Raw genomic sequence first — 22,341 nt, forward strand, 5'->3', positions numbered from 1 at the left:
TTTAATAAGTGTGTCCCAATACAATGAACTCATACTTTGAATGCTTAAAATTCTTAAAAAATGAAACCAAACTTCCACACCACATTCAGTTGTATCACTTATACTTATTTTACGAATCATAATATTTATTGCTGATTTACAGTTCATACAACATTTTCATGAAACTAATTGAGCCATCGAATTTAGAAATATTTTACAGGTTTCATTGTTTATGTTCGATTACTTTGAATATTGATTTTTTGTGTGTTCAATTTCTAATTTTTGCAGACAATATCACTTTTATACTTTATTTGACACATGAGTAGAACTTATGTCTGGAAACCTTGTGACATACTTAGGCTGTTGACAAAAATCGATAATAAGGCCCCTCCAATGGATCCTTCTACTACATATTACTAATACTTTATTTAAACAACCTAAGAGAAATAACCCATATCACCTGCAGTTTTTAGTGAAACGATCAGTATTTGATTCCCACGATCAGCCGACCTAATTCTGCATTTCACTACTCAGTTTTGAACTGCTAAACATTATTATTGCACTTCCTTGATTTGAATCTTAAACCTTAAAGACTTCATTCATACATTTCTATACATACATACTTTTTTTAATGCCCATTACTCTGATAATTCTGAATTTTTACAGTTACACTTTTTCCATGACAGTAGATGAATTTTTTATTCCACAACATATTTGTAGAGACTTCATGCAGGCGTAGCATGGATTCGATCTTCAATTGCCAAATTTTACTTAACACTTCAACAGCGCTTTTCTCATGGTAAAACAATAGTTTTTCTGTGAATGACAGCAGTTATACATTTCCCAGATGCCTTCGCTAAGCAGAATAATGTCTTTGCCACTTGACCCTTCTAACCTCTTCTAGGCCACCAGGAGCTGGAATAGAGATAAGACTTCCAACGAAATCCTTTGTTCTCAACAATATGTCTATCCTGGCTGCTTTTTTCTTAACTTGACATTGCATTTTTATGATCTGAAAATAAACAGAAATTAACTAAAATTAACTAGAAAAAAAAACAAAAAAACAATATAGATTCCAAAATGATTCAAAAATACAATTCTTAAAAAAAAAATAGATTCCAAAATTTAAAAACGCAATAAATTCCAAAATTTGAAACAACGGTGGAACTTAGTTGCCAACCCAATATATATATATGTATATATATATATAAATATATATATTTATTTATATTATAAATATATATATGATATTATATATATATTTATATTATTATGTAATTGAACACCAAGCATCTTTTTCCAAGTAAGTTTATACATACATATACATATATATATATATATATATATATATATATTGGACACTAAACTCGGCTTGCGAAGACCTGTTGGGACAAGCGAAAGCGAAATCATGATGGCACCTGTACCAGTGGAGCGCTAACAGCACTGTCCAAGCGTGATCGTTGCCAGAGCAGCTGTCTGGCTTCCGTGCTGGTGGCACGTAAATAGCACCATTTGAGCGTGATCGTTACCAGTGATATATATATATATTTATATATATATATATATATATATGCATTCAGTTAAATGGTTTATTGATGTGTTTTGTTTCTGTTTTTTTTTTTCCCTGATGTGATGATTGCATTGTTTTACAACAATTTTTTCCCTCTGGAATAATATCAATGTTTTCTTTGAAACTTATGTTGGAAGTATTAAGATTTGAATGACACTTGCATTTAACTCCATTTCTTAATTCATCTATACACACACACACACACATATATATATATATATATATATATACAAACATACATACACATTGATAGATAGATAGATGCATGCATGTATATATCCTTTAGCAGATGGATTTTTGCTATGTAATAATGTAGGTACAGCATTTGAAATCACAACTAATCCCACTTTCCCTGAATTCTGCATTATTCTATTGTTACAACAGATTAAATATGAACAATAAAAAAACCAATAACCTATCTGCTAGGAAAAACATTATTAATGTATATTATGTCATTTAAAAAAAACTAATTTGATTTCCATTTTTTTTCTCTCTTTATTTCAAACAGAAATATCAATATGTGTCTTGGAGTTCTAAAATCAAGAAAACTTGCAGAAAATCTTCCATACCAATTCTGATAGAAATCAACAGATATTTTGAATACGCCTAAATACATTTTTGCTTTATCAAAAATGCTACAGAATGATCTTAACATCACTGAAACTTTAGATGTTAATGCATTATGGGAAAGGCAAGACACAATGGCTGTCTTTTCTGTCTTGATCATGGTTGTTATATTGTTTGGAAATGGAACTGTGGTAATATCTATTATAAGATACCAACACCTACGCACTCCTACAAATCACTTTGTTTTAACATTGGCATTAACTGACATCATGCTGGCTTTATCTCTGCCTTACCACACAGTGTCCTACGTACATCCATTCTTAACAAAGCAAAAATATGCTTGCCTCTGGCGCTATATCTCCTACTTGCTTCCTTGTGGTACATCACAGACACATGTGTTGGCTATCACACTGGATCGATATTTATCTGTGGTTCATCCCCTCCATTACAGTTCACTAATGTCTACCAAAAAAGTTTTTATCATTTCTGGATTGCTTTGGCTTTACAGTTCTGCTCTTGGATTTGTGCCAATTTACTGGAATTACTGGGATGGTCACAGTGCCTGCAATCTTAACATTGTATTTCCTGTTGGTTATATGATTATTTTAGTTGTGCAGTTTTTTTTCATCAGCATCATTGTTATAATCCTTTATTTAAAAGTATTTGCAATTGCTAAGAGAATACAGAAAGGCATTATGAAACCTGATAATGGCATTACTCCTGGCCCAACTAGGAAAAAATTCAAGAATTCAAGATCACTTCTTTTGTATGGAATAGTGGTTTGCCTTTTCTGCTTTTTATGGACACCGTTTTTCACGGTTGTTTTAATACAAATGTTGTGGTTTAACAATAATGCTCTCCTGATATTTGGTAGAGGATTCACATTATTGGGACTTACAACTTCTATAACTAACCCTGTAACTTATGTCTTTTTGAACAAAGGTTTTCATAAAGCATACCGAGACATGTTTCATCTGAAGAAAAGAAATATATTTGTTAAGAAGCAGCAAAGCTTACCTCATGCAGACTTCATAAAAATATCTACATACAATGGAAATTTGCAGTAACACATTATATATGGTTTGCTGATATAGAAAAAAACACACCTCTGTTAATTATATTGTGCTTTTTTCTGACTAATGAACAACTTATAATATACACCCACCCAGACATTTATATCTATCTATATGACTTTGCCAGTACTGTGATAGAAATTGATGATAAAGATGTCATCAAATCCTAAGAACTCAAACAAATACTCACACTTTTCAAAAGAAACTCATTCAGAATCATCAAGACAACCAGCTCTCGACACACAACAGAAGAAAACTGAAGAAGTCCTAGAAAAAGCAATGAAGTTCAGAAAATATTGGGTTTCACAAAAGAAATAATGCAGGATTGATATATATATATATATATATATATATATATATATATATATATATATATATATACACACACACATATACATATATATTTATAAAAGTTGCTGTATTGTGAATTTGAGAAACTTGCATAAAGAAAAATGAAAAAAAAATACGATAGTGATGAAGATGATCAGAAAATCTGATGAGGAAAAAGAAATTTATATATTTATGAAATATAAAGATCTGAAAACATTTCTATTACATACATCCTTGTAATTAAAATGCTCAGTTTGTATAAGTTTTTCACCCTTTTGCTTGATACCAAACAGACTGGGGAATACCCTCTAGTTTTCTTTAATTTTTTCTTCTTCATTCCTTTACATTTCACCTCTCATATATGTTTTCAATTCAACCATTAATTCATCAATTAATCCACATCCATTCAAGTTATTAATCCTATCTACCAAATGATGTACAAAAAAAAAAATGTAAATAAAATTAAAAAAAGAACATCAGTGAGTACTAACAAAGCCTCTGAGTGTATTTATTTAAAGTAGTACTTCGTTAGTTATGACAACGAGGGTTCCAGTTGATCCAATCAATGGAATAGCCTGCTTGTGAAATTAAAGTGCAAGTGGCTGAGCACTCCAGACACATACACCCTTAACATAGTTCTCAGGGAGATTCAGCGTTACAAAGCTAGTCCTTTGAATTACAAGTACTACTCATTTTTACCAGCTGAGTGAACTGGAGCAATGTGAAGTAAAGTATTTTACTCAAAGGACACAACATACCACTGGTTTTCTAACTCATGTCTTTATGATTGTGTGTCAAATACCCTAACCAATTAGCCACATGCCTTCAAGTGTATTTATCATCTGGTAAATTAACCTCTTCGTAAGTGAATGATCTCTAGTATGGACTTCAGTGTAGCAGGTAAATACATAGTCGTCATCATCATCGTCGTCATTTAACGTTGAACGATTTGACTGAGGACTGGTGGACCAGGAGGCGACACTAGGCTCCAATCTGATTTGGCAGAGTTTCTACAGCTGGATGCCCTTCCTAACGCCAACCACTCCGAGAGTGTAGTGGGTGCTTTTATGTGCCAACGGCACGAGGGCTAGTCAGGCGGTACTGGCAACGGCCACGCTCGAAATGGTGTATTTTACGTGCTACCTACACAGGAGCCAGTCCATCGGCACTGGCAATGATCTTGCTCGAATGTCCCTTTACGTGCCACTGGCACAAGTGCCAGGGAGGCGACGTTGGTAATGATCAACGGCCATGCTTGAAATGGTGTATTTTACGTGTCACCTGCATAGGGGCCAGTCCATCGGCACTGGCAACGATCTCGCTCAAATGTCTATTCACGTGCCACTGGCACAATTGCCAGGAAGGAGACGTTGATAATGATCACGCTGGTGCTATTTACGTGCCACCAGCACAGAAGCCAGATAGCTGCTCTGGCAACGATCGCGCTCGGACAGTGCTCTTAATGCTCCACTGGTACAGGTGCCATCACAATTTCGCTTTCGCTTGCCCCAACAGGTCTTTGCAAGCCGAGTTTAGTGTTCCTACAAATTTAGTTCGATTCCGATTTCACTTGCCTCACCATGTCTTCGCAAGCGGAGTTTAGTGTCCAATGAAGGAATGTTATGCGTAAGTGGGCTGGTTACATCCCTGGCAGAGGCCTTGGATTTTGGTCTCACTTGGCTTGCAGGGTCTTCTCATGCACAACATATTTCCAAAGGTCACGGTCACAAGTCATTGCCTTGGTGAGACCTAATGTTCAGAGGCTGTGCTTCACCACCTCATCCCAGGTCTTCCTAGGCCTGCCTCTTCCACGGGTTCCCTCATCTGTTAGGGTGTGGCACTTTTTCACGCAGCTATCCTCATCCATTCTCGCCACATGTCCATACCAGCGCAATCATCTCTCTTGCACACCACAACTGATGCTTCTTATGTTCAACTTTTCTCTCAAGATACTTACAGTCTGTCGGATATGCACACTGACATTACTCATCCATCGGAGCATACTGGCTTCATTCCTTGCGAGCTTACACATGTCCTCAGCAGTCATGGCCCATGTTTCACTGCCATGTAGCATGGCTGTTTGTACACATGCGTCATACAGTCTGCCTTTCACTCTGAGTGAGAGAGTGTATCATCAATATTAGTTTTGTCCAATTATGTTCTCATTTCAGTTCAATAGTGTTCAATACTGTCTACATTTACTGACAAATGCCAAGATAATAATAATCCTTTCCACTACTTAGGCACAAAGCCTGAAGTTGTGGGGATTTTATCAACCCCTGTATTTATTCTGTCCATCCTGAAAGGATGAAAAGCAGAAGTTGATCTTGACAGAATATGAATCCAAAATGTAAAGCCAGAAGAAACATTGCTAAGCATTTTGTCTGACATGCTCAATTCTATCAGCTCACAGTCCTAATATTCTACTATAATAATACTCTTGTGTTTTTCCCTGTCACATTGTCAGAACGAGAAAGGAAGGGGTGATGGCAAACTTGGTAGTGGGATGATGGAAATTCTATGGTGAAAAAAAAAAACTCAAACAGCATTTCTACTCTGTGTGAGTATGTGTGTGTGTATATAAGGAAAGTATGTGAACGTTTATATATGTGAACCAGTGTTCTTTCAGTAACAAATGATGATTGATGTCAAATCTCAAAATACAACCACTAAGATAACATTGAGAAGTGTATTAGTTTGAATTACCATCCATATTCTATCTTTTGTCCTTATTTATATATAAAATACTACAATTAGCCATCATTTTTGATGGCATGGGGCCAGCTAGTAATAATAATAAACCAGATAGATATTCTTACAAAACAGTGCAGACCCAAAATGCAGATTTTGCAACAAATTTGATGAATCAATAGACCATCTTGTTTTGGGGTGTCCTGCACTAACACCAAAGGAATATAAAAATTGCCACAATAGGGTAGGGTAGAACAATATTTGCATTGGAAAATATATAAGCAAGGGAATCTGACAAGCTCATAAAATATAAGGACCTCAAATTTGAGATTCAAAAGAGGTGGCATCTTAAAGTGAAAATTGTCCCTATTACTGTAGGATGTCAGAAACATCTAAATAGCATCCTAAGAAATCCAAAAGATTGTGCTGACAAATACTGCCCACATCCTTGGGAAAACCCTATCAAATTAAATGTTATGTTGTATCGTATGAATGTTTTCTGTACTGCCTCCACCATCACCCATTTTCAATTATGTCTAAACATCTTTGAACCGTCTCATGTGCTAGGTCACTGGGTGTGACCCAGCAAGTGATTGTATCAAGCACATAGATTAAATGCAAAATATTATCATTATCATTTAACGTCCATGTTTCATGCTGGCATGAATTGAACAGCTTGACAGGATCCAATGGACCTAATGACAGCACCATGCTCCAATGATTGCTTTTGTATGGTTTCTATGGCTTGACGCCTGCCTAACACTAACCACTTTACATAATGTACTTGGTGCTTTTTTTTGTATCACCCACACATTAACATATACTATGATACTTTTGCATTTCAGTAGTAATAACTAGCAGATTATCAGAGATAAAGTTAATAGATTTATGTCAAATAGCTTTAATATTGTTTGTAAAGAAAGGAATAAAAAAGCTTTAAAAGGTAAATATAATTCAAACAAAATATCATCATCGTTTAAAGTCCGCTTTCCATGCTAGCATGGGTTGGACGATTTGACTGAGGACTGGTGAAACCGGATGGCAACACCAGGCTCCAATCTAATTTGGCAGAGTTTCTACAGCTGGATGCCATTCCTAACACCAACCACTCACAGAGTGTAGTGGGTGCTTTTACGTGTCACCCGCACGAAGGCCTTTCAGGCAGTACTGGCAACGGCCACGCTCAAAATGGTGTTTTTTATGTGCCACCCGCACAAGAGCCAGTCCAGGGGCACTGGCAACGACCTCGCTCGAAAATCCTACGAAGGCCAGTCAGGCGGTACTGGCAACGGCCACACTCAAAATGGTGTATTTTATGTGCCACCCGCACAAGAGCCAGTCCAGGGGCACTGGCAACGATCTCACTTGGTCTCATTTGGCTTGCCGAGTCTTCTCACGCACAGCCCATTTCCAAAGGTCTCGGTCAGTAGTCATCGCCTCGGTGAGGCCCAATGTTCGAAGGTCTTAGAGGTAAGAGCTCTCTAAACTTGGCCCAGGCTATTCTTATTCTAGCAGCTACACTTTCAGCGCACCCACCCCCAATACTCACTTGGTCACCCAGATAGCGGAAGCTATCAACTACCTCTAGTTTTTCTCCCTGGAATGAGATGGAAGTTGTTTCCTGTTTGTTAACAGTGTTTATTGCACCTGAACATCTGCCACATACAAAAAATAACTGCCTAGTTAACCTGCCTTTGATATTGCTGCACCTCTTATGTGTCCATAGCTTGCACCGGGTACATCTTATAGAGTTACTACCTACTCATTTTCTACATACTGAGCAGGGCCATCTACCTGAAGGGGTTTGTGTTTTATCTACCTTCCTACTTATTAGGATTTTGGTTTTAGCTAGGTTGACTCTAAGGCCCTTCGATTCTAGTCCTTGCTTCCACACCTGAAACTTCTCCTCTAGTTCTGATAGTGACTCCGCAATTAGTGCAAGGTCATCAGCATAGAGGAGCTCCCAGGGGAAGAGAATGTTAAATAGCCAAATCCATCTAAGTATGCCATCTTTCTGTGGATGTACATTGACGATGATAAGCAATCATTTAAATTGAAATACAGGACCAGAAAATTTAATTATTTGATTAATGAATATGTAAGTTAGCTTTCAGTATTTAGTTATACCTAGATTTGAAGCAGTTCAATAACAACAACAAGAATCTATTTTAAATAACTTTATTAAAAACACTCTAAAAATGAAATAAAACAAAGAGCATAAAATAGTTCTTATATTTTATTTGTTTTCTAATACTTTTAAATTTGGAAAAAATAAAAGAAGCCTAAGAATTACAGACATTTCCTGCAAGTTTTCAGCGTAATCGTTTACCGGTGCCTTGTATTTCTTGTCTTCTTTCCCAGATTATGCGATGTTTCTGTTTCATGTAGGCATCAACAACAGAAGCTGCAGCTCCAAGTTCACCATCTGTTGGAGTACAACATATGTGATTATATATTAACTCAAAATTCAACAACAAATAATTTAAACCTTTTTAATACTAACTTGCTCAGAACCACTCTGGTTGTATGATAAAAAATTGCTGTTTTGAAGTGATCTAAATTAAAACCTTCTATCAAAATTCCATGTTAATTTATGTTCCAAACACCAGTTTAATAACGACAAATTTATTTTACTAAATACTTCATTATTTTCAAAATTAACTGTAACAAAAGGGTTAAATTCATTCTGGTTAGGATCTTCAGACATAATATGAATATGAAAAAATAATATGTAATTAATTAATAATAATTATGCAATAAGAAGAAATCAATAGTTCAATGACTAAAATTGGATAAACTAATCTTGGTAACTATGGGCACAACTCCAGGCATGTCTACATTTCATTAGACCTTCTCCATATTTGCCAGACTATTGATCATAGATTCACTATATTTATTTGTTTTTATGTCTGTTTTCTAGTTGAATATATTATTGAGGTACTGTTTTACAGCCTGGTGCCCTTCCTGTCACTAACCTTTACTCGTTTTTCACATAAGGTATCTCATTCTATAAAAGTCTTCAAAGAAACAAAACCAGTAGACAATTTCTTGATAGGGGAAATAATAATTATATTCACTGCTTGTAGCTCAGTGATATTCAAAGAAGCACAAATGTAAACACATACAGACGCATGCAAGTGTACTAGCACAAACACACATAACAGGCTTCTTTCATTTTCTATCTAATCAAATCCACTCAAAAGTGGTTGACCTGGGCTATAGTCAAAGTCACTGACCCAAATGCTTCACAGTGGACTTGTAACCACATTGTTGCAAAGTGAAATTCTCAACCCCACTGCTATGTCAGTACTACTTTCAACAAATAATTTTAACATTGATGTACAATAATGTAGAGACAGTACCAAACCATTTCATGTAGCAACAATTTTGAGATTATAATTTTTATACAAGGCTGCTTTTTTCATGTCACCAGCATAAATGAGGTTGTCATACAGCCTGCAAGACTAAGATCTCACTGACTGGGTGGGATCATAGTACAGAAGGAGGCAGCTTTATGCTATGGGATGAGGGATTGAAGTCTAAGAGGAGCTATAACAAAACAGGTTTCTTGCTGTAGAAGAGCTACACAGCTACTCACATTATAGAAGAGAGGGTTTTGGTTAGGGTAGAGCAGGAAATAAATAAATATAGTAGTGATGAGGTATATGAGAGCACCCTCAATATATAAAGTGGGTGGATAGAGGCTGCAAAAATGTACAAGAGGGTGAGAGATGGTTGAAGATGGAGAATTAGTTAGTGGGTGATGAGGGATGATAAGTAAAGAAGTTAAGAAAGAGTAGGCGACAACAGTAGAAAGTGGGCAGAGTTTTTTGGGGGGGTAACCAATGACACACACAACACATTCAGTTCATTATCAATCACTACACATATCAATAAATGCTTCATATAATATATCTTTCAAACCAAAAAGAAATACTTTTGTGGCCACTATGTAAGCAGTCATTTGAAATATTTTCACTGCCATTAAACATTAGAAATTATGCTAACACTATTTCAAGCTCTATATTATGATGTAGGATGGCTGTGGCATTAAGAAATCATGTTGTTTTGGATTTGGTCCCACTGTATGGTATCTTGGGCAAGTGTCTTTGACAATAGCCCAAGGCCAACCTAAGTCATATGAGTGAGTTTGGCCAAATGGAATTGAAAGACGCGCATCATATGTGTGTATACACACACATACAGACACATCATATATGTATGTGTGTGAGCATATGTATATGAGTTATTTCATAGTTCCTTGTGTCTACACATCTTTAGCTTGCTGGCTTATAAATGATGGCTTCACTAACAGTATCATTTGCTTGTACAAAAGCATGTCCAAGCTGGAAGAACATTACCCCATTTGGAAAATGTGTGGGTTGGTGACAGGGTTGGCTTCTAGCCATAGAAAACTATCACAACATACTCTCATTTGACCCTTGCAAGCATGAAAAAGTAGATGTTAAAACAATTATGATGATGATATATTATTTTTAAGTAGAACTTCTGCTACTAATAGTCAGCCAATTAATTATTTTCAGCTCAAAAACAAACTAAAAAGCAATTTCTGTATCAATAAGTAAAATGAAATAAATACCTATTGGACAGAAATAATTTGGTAATAGAAATTTAAACTTACATTTTATGAAATAGTTAGTAGTAGCATTTTCATAATCATCAGTAACCTTTTTGCATTTTTGTGGAGCATTAGCACCTTCATACATAATGCATTCCATCTTTCGTTTACGAAGAATCTTCAAGATATTTGAATCAACGCTCCTAAAAGTTAAAAATTTTTTTTAATAAAAACAAAAAAATTAAAGTATATACAGAGTTGATCATCTTTAAATTTTCAAGAGTATTGAAGTATTGTCTCTGAAGATAAACCTTGTAGAACTATATATAAGTTTTTAGAAAGGATTCTTGATATGGTCACAATATTTAAAGGATTTTCTTAAAATATAAAATTATTAATTATATTTAAAAAATCTTAGAAAGAGAAAAGAATAATACAAATCTTTTAGAAAGATTTCATATTGTGAAAGCTTGTTATAACTTTTTTCTTCCTTTAATTGGTAAATAGAGAAGATTTTGAATTTTCTATTTATGGAACATTTCTTGCAGATGAATCTTATTTGTTGTTCATGTACCCTCACCCAGTTTACTAATTTTGTTCCCGTTTGACCAATATAATTCTCCCTACCTTGTAGGCATGTATGCAGTAAATGATATTTTTTGTTTTGTAGTTCATATTTGCATTAACCTTCAATTTCTTTCCATTTTGGAACTTTTTGGTTTTGTCTTGTTCAATTATTTTACATACTTCCAAACAATAACAATGGAAGAACAGACCACAATAAGATGGTCAAACCAAAGAAAACAGTATAAGTATTAAAAACAAGTCAACATACAATGGAAGATGATATAACAATAATATTAGATATATTGACAATTGGAAACTCCCCTTCCAAAAAAAAAAAAAAAAAATAGGGTACAAATCACCGACAAAATAAAAACCCTTGTTTTAGGGAGGAGAAGTTACAAACAAAAAGGAAAACATTATTGACAAAGATTCAAGGAAATTCTGAACCAACTAACCCCCAAAATAATAAATTTATCACTACAAAAACCTCATGAAAAATGAAATAAAACTTTTGGAATAAACTGATACAACAAATCTTATGAAAGATACTAGGAATTTGTGGAAAATGTTAGCAGTTCTTCCAAAAGAATAATTATGCAAATCCATCACTTAGGTCTTCAAGTAATATTTCAAAATGGTAAACTGGAACACATCCCTGTTACTTTCTTCTGCTAGGCAGATGCACTTACAATACTACACAAAAGAAATATTTATCCATTTTAGTTAGAAAAAATACAAGAGTCTATATTTTGAAGAAGTTATCAAAGTACTTGATTTTCAATTAGAATTTCTTTTAAGATGAATGAAATAGGGGAACTGCAATCTTCAACTAGAGTACCATGGCAACAGATTGATGCTGACTGACAGCAGTATCTAAAGATGTTGTCGGATTTCCAGTTTTAACCTGTAATTGACTTGGAATATTGTTAAATAAAAATAATGAACAGAAATAAACACTTGGGGAATACATAATGTGTCTGAAAAGATCAACAAATTTCAACATTCCAGCACACTATATATAAAACAGACATTACGAACGAAGAGCAAAAAGTATTGGAATGTCAATGGAAACACTGCTCTAGAGTAATTGAAGAAGCTGACCAAGAAGAAGCCATTGTAAGAATGGACAAGACCCTGATACTGGGAAATGATCTTAGAACAAGTAAATGATCAGTATTTCTATAAAAAAAAAATAGAAACCTCTATCTGCAGTATATTTTGATTAGCATTTCCTTCCCTTGTCTCAACTATACAAGAAATCATCATCATCACCATCTTCTAATGTCTATCTTCTATGCTGGAATGAGCTGGAGAGTTTGACAGGCTCTACTAATTCAGAGGAATGCATTGTGTTCCAACATCTGCTTTGGAATGGTTTCTAGAGCTGAATGCCTTTACAAATGTCATCCACTTAACAGAGAGTATTGGGTGTTTTAGTTTGTGGAACCAGCACTATTGAAGTTACCATGTAACTCACAAGATCCAGCTTGACTGAGTAGGATTGTAGAAGAGAGGGAGGTGGTTTTATGTTAGGTGTTAAAGTTAGGAATAACCTTAACTTGCTATAGAGTAAATATACATACTTCAGAATCTCTATGTGTCTAAATGATCTGTTACGAATAGCAGCCTATTCTCTTTTAAATTCAAACTCTACTACCTTAAAAATGGTACATTGGATATTGTGATCTTAGATACACTGTGTCTGAAAAAAGGAAAAAAAAAAGAAAAAGAGAGACATGGAGTGGTCACAGCTAAAAAAAGCCTTTGATCACGGGTTTCCTGAATCAAGGCTTAACAAGGGCCTAGATAACATCACACACACACACACACACACACACACACACACACACACACACACACAATAGTATTGAATATAAACACTCCAAGTTCAAGCACTGTTAGAAGATATGCATATACATTGAAATTAGAGAAACTGAAATTGATTAGAAGAAAATATAGCAAATGAAATGACATGTAAGGTAGGACAAAAGATGCTATCATTTTCTCTCTCTACATAACTCAGAACCTTCTAAATAACATACAAAACCCAGACAGCTTTAAAAGATGTTAAGCAACAGAAAAAAAAATTTTAACCTACCAGTCTCGTTTGAACTGTTGGTCAGCTTCAAACACACATGCTACGTCATCAAATTCACACTGGTCGATGGTTGGCACTCTTCTGAATTGACGGTGATAAAAATAGTGTTTATTCCTACTTTGAAGCGGCTCAACAATTTTTTCTAAATAAAAAAAAAAATAAGAAAAAAGAAAATTCAAAGTATCAAATGATGAGTATGATAAAATCCATGTTGTTGTTCATATTGCTTACTTGCAGGTCCGCTCATTATTTCTAGGAGGGTCATCGGGGGCAGAGTCCTCAGGCAACTCCTCCATAGGGTCTTATCAGAAACAACTGTCATTAGAATTTCAGGCTGGATTCCCAAGTGTGACCAACTAGGACTATAGATGTCATCCAACCATTTTGTTCTTGGTATACCCTTAGTTCTTTCAGTTTGAAGAATCCCTCTCGCTATTCTTTCCTGTGACATTCTAATCACATGCCCTCATTGAGTAAAAAAAAATATCATCACAGATCTTCCACCAATGAACCATCCTGCTTTTATATCCAAGTAAACTGTGTGTGTCATTTGTTTGTTTTAAAAATGATAGAGTGGAATGTGAGGGACAGCTTCTGTTTCAAGCAAGTCCAGTGACTGCATAAAAGTTCTCCCATAGTGGTGGCATGAATGGTGATGGTATTAAGAGAGATACAGATGGAAATATGTTCAGCAAGGAGATATTCAGAACATTTATTGATGGTCATACACTCCCAACAATTTTTAACTAATCCATTACTATTGTGTTCATTTAAGTAATACAATATCATCATTATTTTTTTATGTCCATTTTCTATGCTAGCACAGGTTGGTTGGGTCATTGCAGTTCAAGTTACTTCCCACTAGGAGCGACTGCTTTCGAAGTCAAGGTGTCTTGGTGTACATACATGTCATCTGGCTTGGTATTTATGGCTAGTATGGCTAGATGTTTTTCCAAATGTCAACCACTTTACATAGTATACTGGGTGCATTTTCTTATGGCACCAACACTTGAGAGGCTGAACAGTCATCTGTGAGACAGGACTAGAGGGACCTCATAACCATATACTTTCTCTGCTGATTTACCCAACCACCTTATAGTGTGAACAGTAAAGGGAAGAATGATGCCAGAAATGGATATTTGAAGAGGAGGAGAGAAAACCATGACATCTGAGGGATGAGAATAGGTGGGAAGGTGAATGGGTCAAGAGTATGATGAGAAGGCAGATATATTTAGGGGTATTGTTGGTAGGAAAGTAAGTGGTAATGGCTGAAGTGGTAAAGGTAAGGGTGAGTGGGTGAAAAGAGCAAGAGTATGATGGGGAAAAAAGAGGCTATTTGAGTGAAGTCATGGAGAATGGAATGATTGGTAACAGCAGAGTTGGATGATGAGATAAATGCAAGAGTAGGTGAAGGTTGGAAATAGAGGTCTTTCAGAAAAGAAAGTGTTGGATGGCAGCACAGAATGGTGAAGTTTGAGTATATTTAAAAGAGAGATGACTGATCTAGTATGACTTTCTATATATATAGGTGTGTGTGCTTTGTGATATCATGATAAGGGTGGTTAAAGTCTGAAGAATTATAGATCTTTTCTTCTACTGACCAAGAAGCAGTATGGTTTCAAGTTGATAAGCATTAATAACTTGCAACTGGTACTAAAATATCTTCTTCCATCTTAATGTTTTATACAGAAGTTGAGATTTATTTCCATGTGATCACAATGATTTCAGGTTGCTTACTGTTGTCTATACAAGCATAATGAAGAACATGAATGTAGCACTGCAGGCAAACAAAACACCTTTAATTACATACTACACCTGCTTCTTACAGCACTGAGCTGCACAGAACTAGTAAGAGTTAGGCCACAGAACAGCACAACGCAGGTGAATGGATACAGACTATGGCATCACAATCAGGTTTACCACACGCTAAACTGCTAATCACAGACAATGGAAACAATTTAAAAACCATACAATTTTACAATAATGTATGGTTGCAAAGAGAAAAATAATCACCACTCAGTTGCTGCTACACAACTAACACATTCTCAGAAACCATACCTCAAGTAATAGTAAAATTTTGGTCAACAAATTTTTAGGTATTCAAATAATATTTCAAAATGTACACTGGAATACATCCCTGTTACTTTCTTTTGCTAGGCAGATGCACTTACAATACTACACAAAAGAAATATTTATCCATTTTAGTTAGAAAAAAATATAAGAGTCTATATTTTGAAGAAGTTATCAAAGTACTTGATTTTCTATTAGAATTTCTTTTAAGATGAATGAAATAGGGGAACTGCAATCTTCAACTAGAGTACCATGGCAACAGACTGATGCTGACAGACAGCAGTATCTAAAGATGTCGGATTTCCAGTTTTAACTTGTAATTGACTTGGAATATTGTTAAATAAAAATAAACTTTTAGGTTCTCCTCACCTTGGTTTGGAGGCTAAAACAGTGTTATCATTTGTCTGATAATAATAATAAAATCCATTGAGATTACTACTCCCTACTATTTTGAAGATGAATTTGAAAATGAACGAGATAGGGCCATGTTATTCAATCAGGTTTATCACAGAAACTAAAGGTGATATTGACAGATATATTCCAAAACTGCCAAAATTTGAATTATAAGGTTAATAAACCTCAAAAGAAAATTAAACTAGAGTCGCCTTACAAATTTAAGATAGGTCGTGCAGAGGTGTAACTGAATCAAAAAAATACTGACTGTAAGACCAAAATTACTAAGAAAATAAGTTTGTCCTTATAATTCCACCGTTTACTTTATTATCTTTAATCTTAACATTAATGACATGCATTAAAAAAATGCCTTGTTGGAAAATAGTATTGCAAAATGAAAAGAGAATAAATGTAGTTATTTAATAATAGTCTTTTTCTCATAACAAAATAAATCTAGTTTTAAAAACACGGATTAAAAAAAAAATACCTAACTCTTTCAACTTCAAGGGCAAAATCAAAGCAAAGGTATTTAAATAAAGTTAATGCTTGACAGTTAATATAAAACAGATTTAGTTATAAAGTGACAAAGCTTACCTCTAAAAGCAGTCACTGGTTTATCTATGATCTTAAAAATGCTGAAAACAAATTTATTATAAGGAAGATCACGGTCAATGTTGTCGTCTGCCACCATTTTGCCAACCCTGAACGACAAGGTTGTGAAACAATAAAGCGAACTAATAACATTATCAAGATTTTGAGCATTTATGTAATTTAAAACTAAGAAGCACTATAATTTTACATGTTAATTTTTAGTTACATTTTCACTGTATTTAACGAATTAATTAAAAATAAAAACAAACTTATTTGATACGAAAAAGTGTCTTTCAATTTGACTCTTAATTCTTGTTCACAAATAATTTTTATAGTTTAGAATCACATATTTTTTAGTTTTAACATATTCTTGAATAATTTTTATTATAAATACTATTGTGTACATTTTCAGTTAATAGAAATTATTTAAAATTTTAATCATAAATCAAACTCTCGTAGGGTTGTGAACTTCGCGCGCGCGCTACCTTCTACTATATAAATCACCACCCAGTCTTCCATATTCTTTTCTCTGCAGATCGCTTGCTGTGATGGTACGTAGTCTAGTCTCTGGTTGCTTCACTATAAAAATTATGTCGTCAGATTTATTAATACTACTTAAAACCCTTCAGTTTTTATGTTGAGCATATTTTTTTAATCATTTCAGTCTCATCGTAAATTTTCTGCCCCACGGCATGGCTCCAAGGGCTTTCTGCCCAAAAAAAGAAGTCAACGTCATAAGGGGAAAATCAAGGCATTTCCAAAAGATGATCCCAAAAAGCCCGTTCACTTAACCGCTTTTATGGGTTATAAGGCTGGGATGACTCATATCGTTCGCGAAGTTGACAGACCTGGCTCAAGTAAGTTATATTTTTAGTAATTAGTCGCATTTTAATTAATGTTATCTTGGTATGATGCCGTACGTGAAGATGGCGGACATTCTGCCACGTGCTGTCGGATGGTTTTACAGTAAAAACTTCACTTTTTTTTACTTAAGTTCATTAAGTGTTCATAATTTCCTATTTAAATTCTTTTCGCGCAGCATGTAAATTTTTTTTTTTTTTTCCCCTTTTGACAATTAAAAAAAATTTAGTTGAAAATATAAACGATTGTCCTTACGTTAGAAATGAAATACAGACAAAAAAACTGAACGGGGGGAGGTGCAGTTTCGCACTTCTTGAAAAACGCAATTTTTCGAAAACAAAATTAACTTTTAGATGTCGATTACGAATATGCAAGGAAAAAAAAAATTAACCCCCTACCCTACCATGCAGTTTCGCACCTGTCCTTGAAAAATGCATTTTTTTTTTTTTGAAAATATTTTTCGGATCCCTGTTTTAGATGTCGGAAATTACGAATATGCAAAAAATCTCATAAAATGGTGTATTTTATTATACTCATCATTTGATGCTTTGAATTTTCTTTTTCCTTATTTTTTACATAGAATTATTTCAAAAATTTACATTAAATTATTTCATTGTTTTTTGTATTTAATTTCGATTTGCATATGTTCGTAAATTCGTTATGATCTCTTTAAAGTAAATAAAATCAAAACTTTTGTTTGCTTATTCCGTTATCTCTGACATCAAAAGCGGAGGAATCCGGTGTAAAACTGCATTAGCCCTAAAGTTGGATTTGCTGTGTGAGGGGTGGTATTTAAAAAAAAATGAAATTTTAGTGTTTAAACCAGTTTTTAATATTATACCCACTCATTTTAGCAATCGATACTAATTCGTAACTCACTATCTAGTTTCGGTGATCAATTAAAATAATTTGACATTTCAGAGGTGAATAAGAAAGAAGTATTGGAAGGTGTCACCATTATTGAATGTCCACCTGTAGTCTGTATTGGAATTACTGGCTACATCGATACTCCACGTGGTCCACGTGCTTTCAAGTCTATTTTTGCTGAACATCTTGGAGAAGAGTGCAGGCGTCGTTTCTATAAGAACTGGTAAGTAAAGTTCATTATATTTTAGGTTATCCTTCAGTATGGGATTTTTTAAAAGTAAAGAAAAATTGAAGAGAAGTTAAATGTTTTTTGTCGCTGGCGGAGATTCCGAATCTGCATTTGTAAATTTAAATCCACCCCTCCCCCATTTCTTAAATATTCATTTAAAAAAAATTTGGGGGCAAAATACGTAGAAAAATAGGGAGATTATGATTCTGAAAAAATTGTAAAGTCTCAATTTTTCACCCCACCCCCACCCCCCTTCGCCCTGCGACAAAAAGTGAAATTAAAGTGTTTTCTCTACCAATGTTTCACGCATGCATAGAATTATAAAATAGCAGACGCAAAAAGTATATAAACAGAAAACCTGACATGCTACAAACACGTTTTCAAAATTTTAATACGAGTTACTAAACTAGCCCCAACCGGAAATCTGACAAGCGAAACCGAGGATCAACTTTTTAAATACGAATTACCAAAAGAGAATTTTTTTAATGACATTTTGTTGTGTGCAAGAAATCTAATTTTTACATACCTCTCTTAATTCCAAAAGACCCTCAACCATATGTTCTGCATGACGCAGTAGAGAAAACACTTTAATTTCACTTGTCAGATGTCGGAGGGGACGGTTGGGTTTTTTTTTAATCGAAATTTTACAGAACTTTTTTTCAGGTTTCGTATTTTTTTTTTTACGTATTTCGCCAAAAAGTTTTGAAAGAAAATTTAGGTGGGAGGAAGGAGGATTTAAATTTTGAAATGCAGATTCGGAATCGCCGCCCTCGGTATACTGTGTTCCTGTGAAAAAGAAAACAAAAAATCGCAATGGGGGTACGGTCCATGATCTTTAGCTCGGCCGACACTGGAGAAAGCAACCAATGTTTCGTGTAGCTTCATTTTCAAGAGCAAGCTTCATGAATTTTTTGTGATGCGATAGATTGAATGTTTTCACCAGAGAAAGACATTTGTTCACTTTTTGGTTATGTGTACGTTGACTTAACTCCCCTTGTTATTTTCCCTTTAATTTTTTACATTTTTTAAATCTCCCATAAAGGATTACTTATTTTATCTGACATGCATGTCTTAAATTGTGCTGACTGTTTCTCTTGTAGGACTATACCGCATAAATGCATAGCAAGTCTGCAGATAAGCAATGGTATAGTTCCTCTCATCTGGTCTTTGAAGTCAATGCTAGTTACTTAATTGTTTGGCACAAAGGTTGTGTGAACTGTCCTTACGTATTTAGCATTTACTTTGCGGCTGGCTTGACTGAGCTGAGTTGCTTGATGTAACGAGTCTCCGCTCACTGTTCTTACGTGATGAGGCTTGCTACTTATTACCATCCTACTTTAAAGGTCTCGCTCTAAGAGGAAGGCATATACCAAATACGCCAAGAAGTACCAAGATGCAGCTGGCAAGAAGAGTATTGAAAAGGATTATCAAAAGCTGATCCGTTATTGCAACACCATTAGGATTATCGTCCATACTCAGGTGAGTTCACAAAATATCAATTTTAACAGTTTGATAACTGAAAGCTAATATGTACTTGAAATTCTTCATCCTAGATATTAAAGTCTAAACTAAAATCCTACATAAAAAAAAATTTCATTTTAATTTTAAAACTAGCTTAATTACAAAAGTAATTTTACATTGGAAAGTTATTTGAAACGAGTCAACTATGGTATGGTTAAATGTTTCACATTTGCTTAGAACTAGAAATTTTCTACATTTTAGATTCGCCAACTCAGGAAGCGTACCAAGAAGGCACATATTTGTGAAATTCAGCTGAATGGTGGCACCACTGAAGATAAGGTGAAGTGGGCTAGAGCCAACTTGGAGAAGCCAATATCCATTGCTGATGTCTTCCAGCAAGATGAATTAATTGATGTAATTGGTGTGACCCGTGGCAAGGGTATGAAAGGTGAGTAGGTTCTACTGGAAAACTAGTATTTACGTTGCGGGGATGGGGTGTTGCTACTTGTATCTTTGGGAGCTTCTTTCTTGATACGTAATTTCTAATATACTCAAGGAGAAATTTCAATTTATCTTTTCAGGTGTTACATCTCGTTGGCATACCAAAAAACTGCCCAGGAAAACTCACAAAGGTTTGCGAAAAGTTGCTTGTATTGGTGCTTGGCATCCTAGCAGAGTCCAGTATTCTGTAGCAAGAGCTGGTCAGAAAGGTTATCATCATCGTACTGAGATCAACAAAAAAATCTATCGTGTTGGTCGTGGTATTCACACCCATGATGGTAAAGTAGTAAAGAACAACGCTGCTACTGAATATGATCCAACTGACAAATCCATCACTCCTGTCGGTGGCTTCCCCCACTATGGTAAAGTGAATCAAGATTTCCTGATGTTAAAAGGCTGTGTTATGGGACCCAGAAAAAGGATTCTTACTATGCGTAAGGTAAATATCCTGAATTCCATTAAAATTGTAAATGTTCTACTCAAAATTAGATCACATAGAAAACTATTAGATATATGAAATTGCTTACGTATGATCAGTCTTAGTAAACACAAGTTTGCTTATGCACTAAATACTTGCCAAGGTCTTGCCATTAAACAGTAATTGTTTCAACGTCTCTTCCATGCTGGCATCGATTGGACGATTCAACATGAACGTGTATGGAAAGAATGTCTTTGTCATGTTTCAATGTGGTCTTTACCGTTTATACTGGAGGTTGTAGCTTAGTCTATATTTTGCTAGTATTTTTTCCCTTCATTGTTAAACTTGAACGTGTCACAGTTGGATTGAAACCAAAATACCTGGTTGGGAACCAAACTTGTCAACATTTTTAAAATTTGTTCCTTTTTTTTTAGTCTCTCCTGACTCACTTCAAGCGTAAGGCTCTGGAGAAGATAACATTGAAGTTTATTGACACTGCCAGTAAATTTGGAAATGGTCGCTTCCAAACATTGGCTGAGAAGAGAAACTTTATGGTAAGTGTTATATTGTTTTTGTGATGAATTGAAATCTGGTTAAAGTTGACATGTCTGTATGTGAGAATGTTTGTGTAAAGTTCCTTGTTTGAATTATTTAAATATGCAGTCTGATATTTTAGTTTTCCGAGCTCAAGAGTCACTGAGATGTTTGTAGGTAATTTCTTGGTGCTGTGAGTCTCGAATATTAAAGCTCAGTCTAAATGCTTAGAGTGTGATATTTACCATTACTCTGACGCCAATGGCTGATACATGTTCATTTTACTGTTTATTATACAAACTGAACAGTATCTTAAATTATACTTACAAAAATACATTTTCTTTTACAGGGTCCCCTCAAAAAGGATCGTCTTAAGGAGGAAGCTACATAGTGTTTGAAAAGTCAATAATAAAAAAAGTGACCATAGACATGTTTTTTTTGTTATTCCTTTTGTTACGGAAAATGATAAACTGTTACTATTTCCTATAGTTCTTTATATCTGCAGAGGGGTTTAGCAGCCTTTTGCTTTTACTACATTTTAATGTTACAACTATTTGAGGATCTCTGCATTGCCTTAATGTGTACTTTTACATGCTTTCATGAGTTGGATGAAAGTTGAGGCAAGTTTTCTGACTGGATGTCCTTCCTGTCATTAGTCCTCATATTTTCAAGTAAATGCTATTTTTTCTCATTAGAATGGAAACATTGCTTATAGAACAGTGATTCTCTTTTACAACCGTCTTGCAATTTTCAAGGTGGAGACGTGCATGACATGAAACTTTTTCTACCCCTCAAGGCTTGGGTTCATAAAAGGAAGGTACTTATGCAATGGGATTGAAGCTTAAGCAGTGTTCGAAAGCAAATGAAAAATGTAAAGGGACATGACAATGTTACAGCTAAGGAGCAAAACTGGCGAGTCACCTAGCTCATGAGAGGGGTACATGGCAAAAAAAAATTGTAAG

The 22,341-nt window shown here is 34.8% G+C and overlaps 3 protein-coding genes across 3 annotated transcripts in view; 2 read left to right on the forward strand and 1 right to left on the reverse strand.

The window, feature by feature from the left end:
* Positions 1-4,007, forward strand: part of LOC106874556 (trace amine-associated receptor 2) — a 9,198-nt gene extending 5,191 nt beyond the window's left edge. Inside the window, exon 2 of the mRNA XM_014922327.3 lies at positions 2,058-4,007. Within this exon, the coding sequence (XP_014777813.1) occupies positions 2,182-3,183 (1,002 nt within the window). The 5' untranslated portion in view covers positions 2,058-2,181 and the 3' untranslated portion in view covers positions 3,184-4,007. The remainder of the gene's footprint in view (positions 1-2,057) is intronic.
* A 4,365-nt stretch (positions 4,008-8,372) lies between these two features.
* Positions 8,373-16,980, reverse strand: LOC106874559 (NADH dehydrogenase [ubiquinone] 1 beta subcomplex subunit 10). Its single transcript, XM_014922329.3, has 4 exons — positions 16,512-16,980; positions 13,455-13,596; positions 10,853-10,992; positions 8,373-8,635 (listed from the first exon to the last, which is right to left on the reverse strand). The coding sequence occupies exons 1-4, from the start codon at positions 16,606-16,608 to the stop codon at positions 8,523-8,525; spliced, it is 492 nt and encodes a 163-aa protein (XP_014777815.1). The 5' UTR covers positions 16,609-16,980; the 3' UTR covers positions 8,373-8,522.
* LOC106874557 (large ribosomal subunit protein uL3) lies at positions 16,919-21,805 on the forward strand. Its single transcript, XM_014922328.3, has 8 exons — positions 16,919-17,059; positions 17,173-17,365; positions 18,291-18,459; positions 19,809-19,944; positions 20,188-20,374; positions 20,508-20,866; positions 21,280-21,399; positions 21,729-21,805. The coding sequence occupies exons 1-8, from the start codon at positions 17,057-17,059 to the stop codon at positions 21,768-21,770; spliced, it is 1,209 nt and encodes a 402-aa protein (XP_014777814.1). The 5' UTR covers positions 16,919-17,056; the 3' UTR covers positions 21,771-21,805.
* Positions 21,806-22,341: the final 536 nt, after the last annotated feature.

This window comes from Octopus bimaculoides, chromosome 7 (assembly GCF_046866305.1).
Source record: "Octopus bimaculoides isolate indiv1 chromosome 7, ASM4686630v1, whole genome shotgun sequence".
Lineage (NCBI taxonomy): Eukaryota > Metazoa > Mollusca > Cephalopoda > Octopoda > Octopodidae > Octopus > Octopus bimaculoides.

Coding starts and splice junctions, on each gene's coding strand:
- LOC106874557 (XM_014922328.3), top strand. Junction 17,366..18,290: donor AGTTGACAGACCTGGCTCAA/GTAAGTTATATT, acceptor TTGACATTTCAG/AGGTGAATAAGAAAGAAGTA. Junction 20,867..21,279: donor GGATTCTTACTATGCGTAAG/GTAAATATCCTG, acceptor CTTTTTTTTTAG/TCTCTCCTGACTCACTTCAA.
- LOC106874559 (XM_014922329.3), bottom strand. CDS start 16,608: ATGGTGGCAGACGACAACATTGACCGTGATCTTCCTTATAATAAATTT. Junction 13,597..16,511: donor ACCAGTGACTGCTTTTAGAG/GTAAGCTTTGTC, acceptor TTTTTTATTTAG/AAAAAATTGTTGAGCCGCTT. Junction 10,993..13,454: donor CAACAGTTCAAACGAGACTG/GTAGGTTAAAAT, acceptor TTTAACTTTTAG/GAGCGTTGATTCAAATATCT.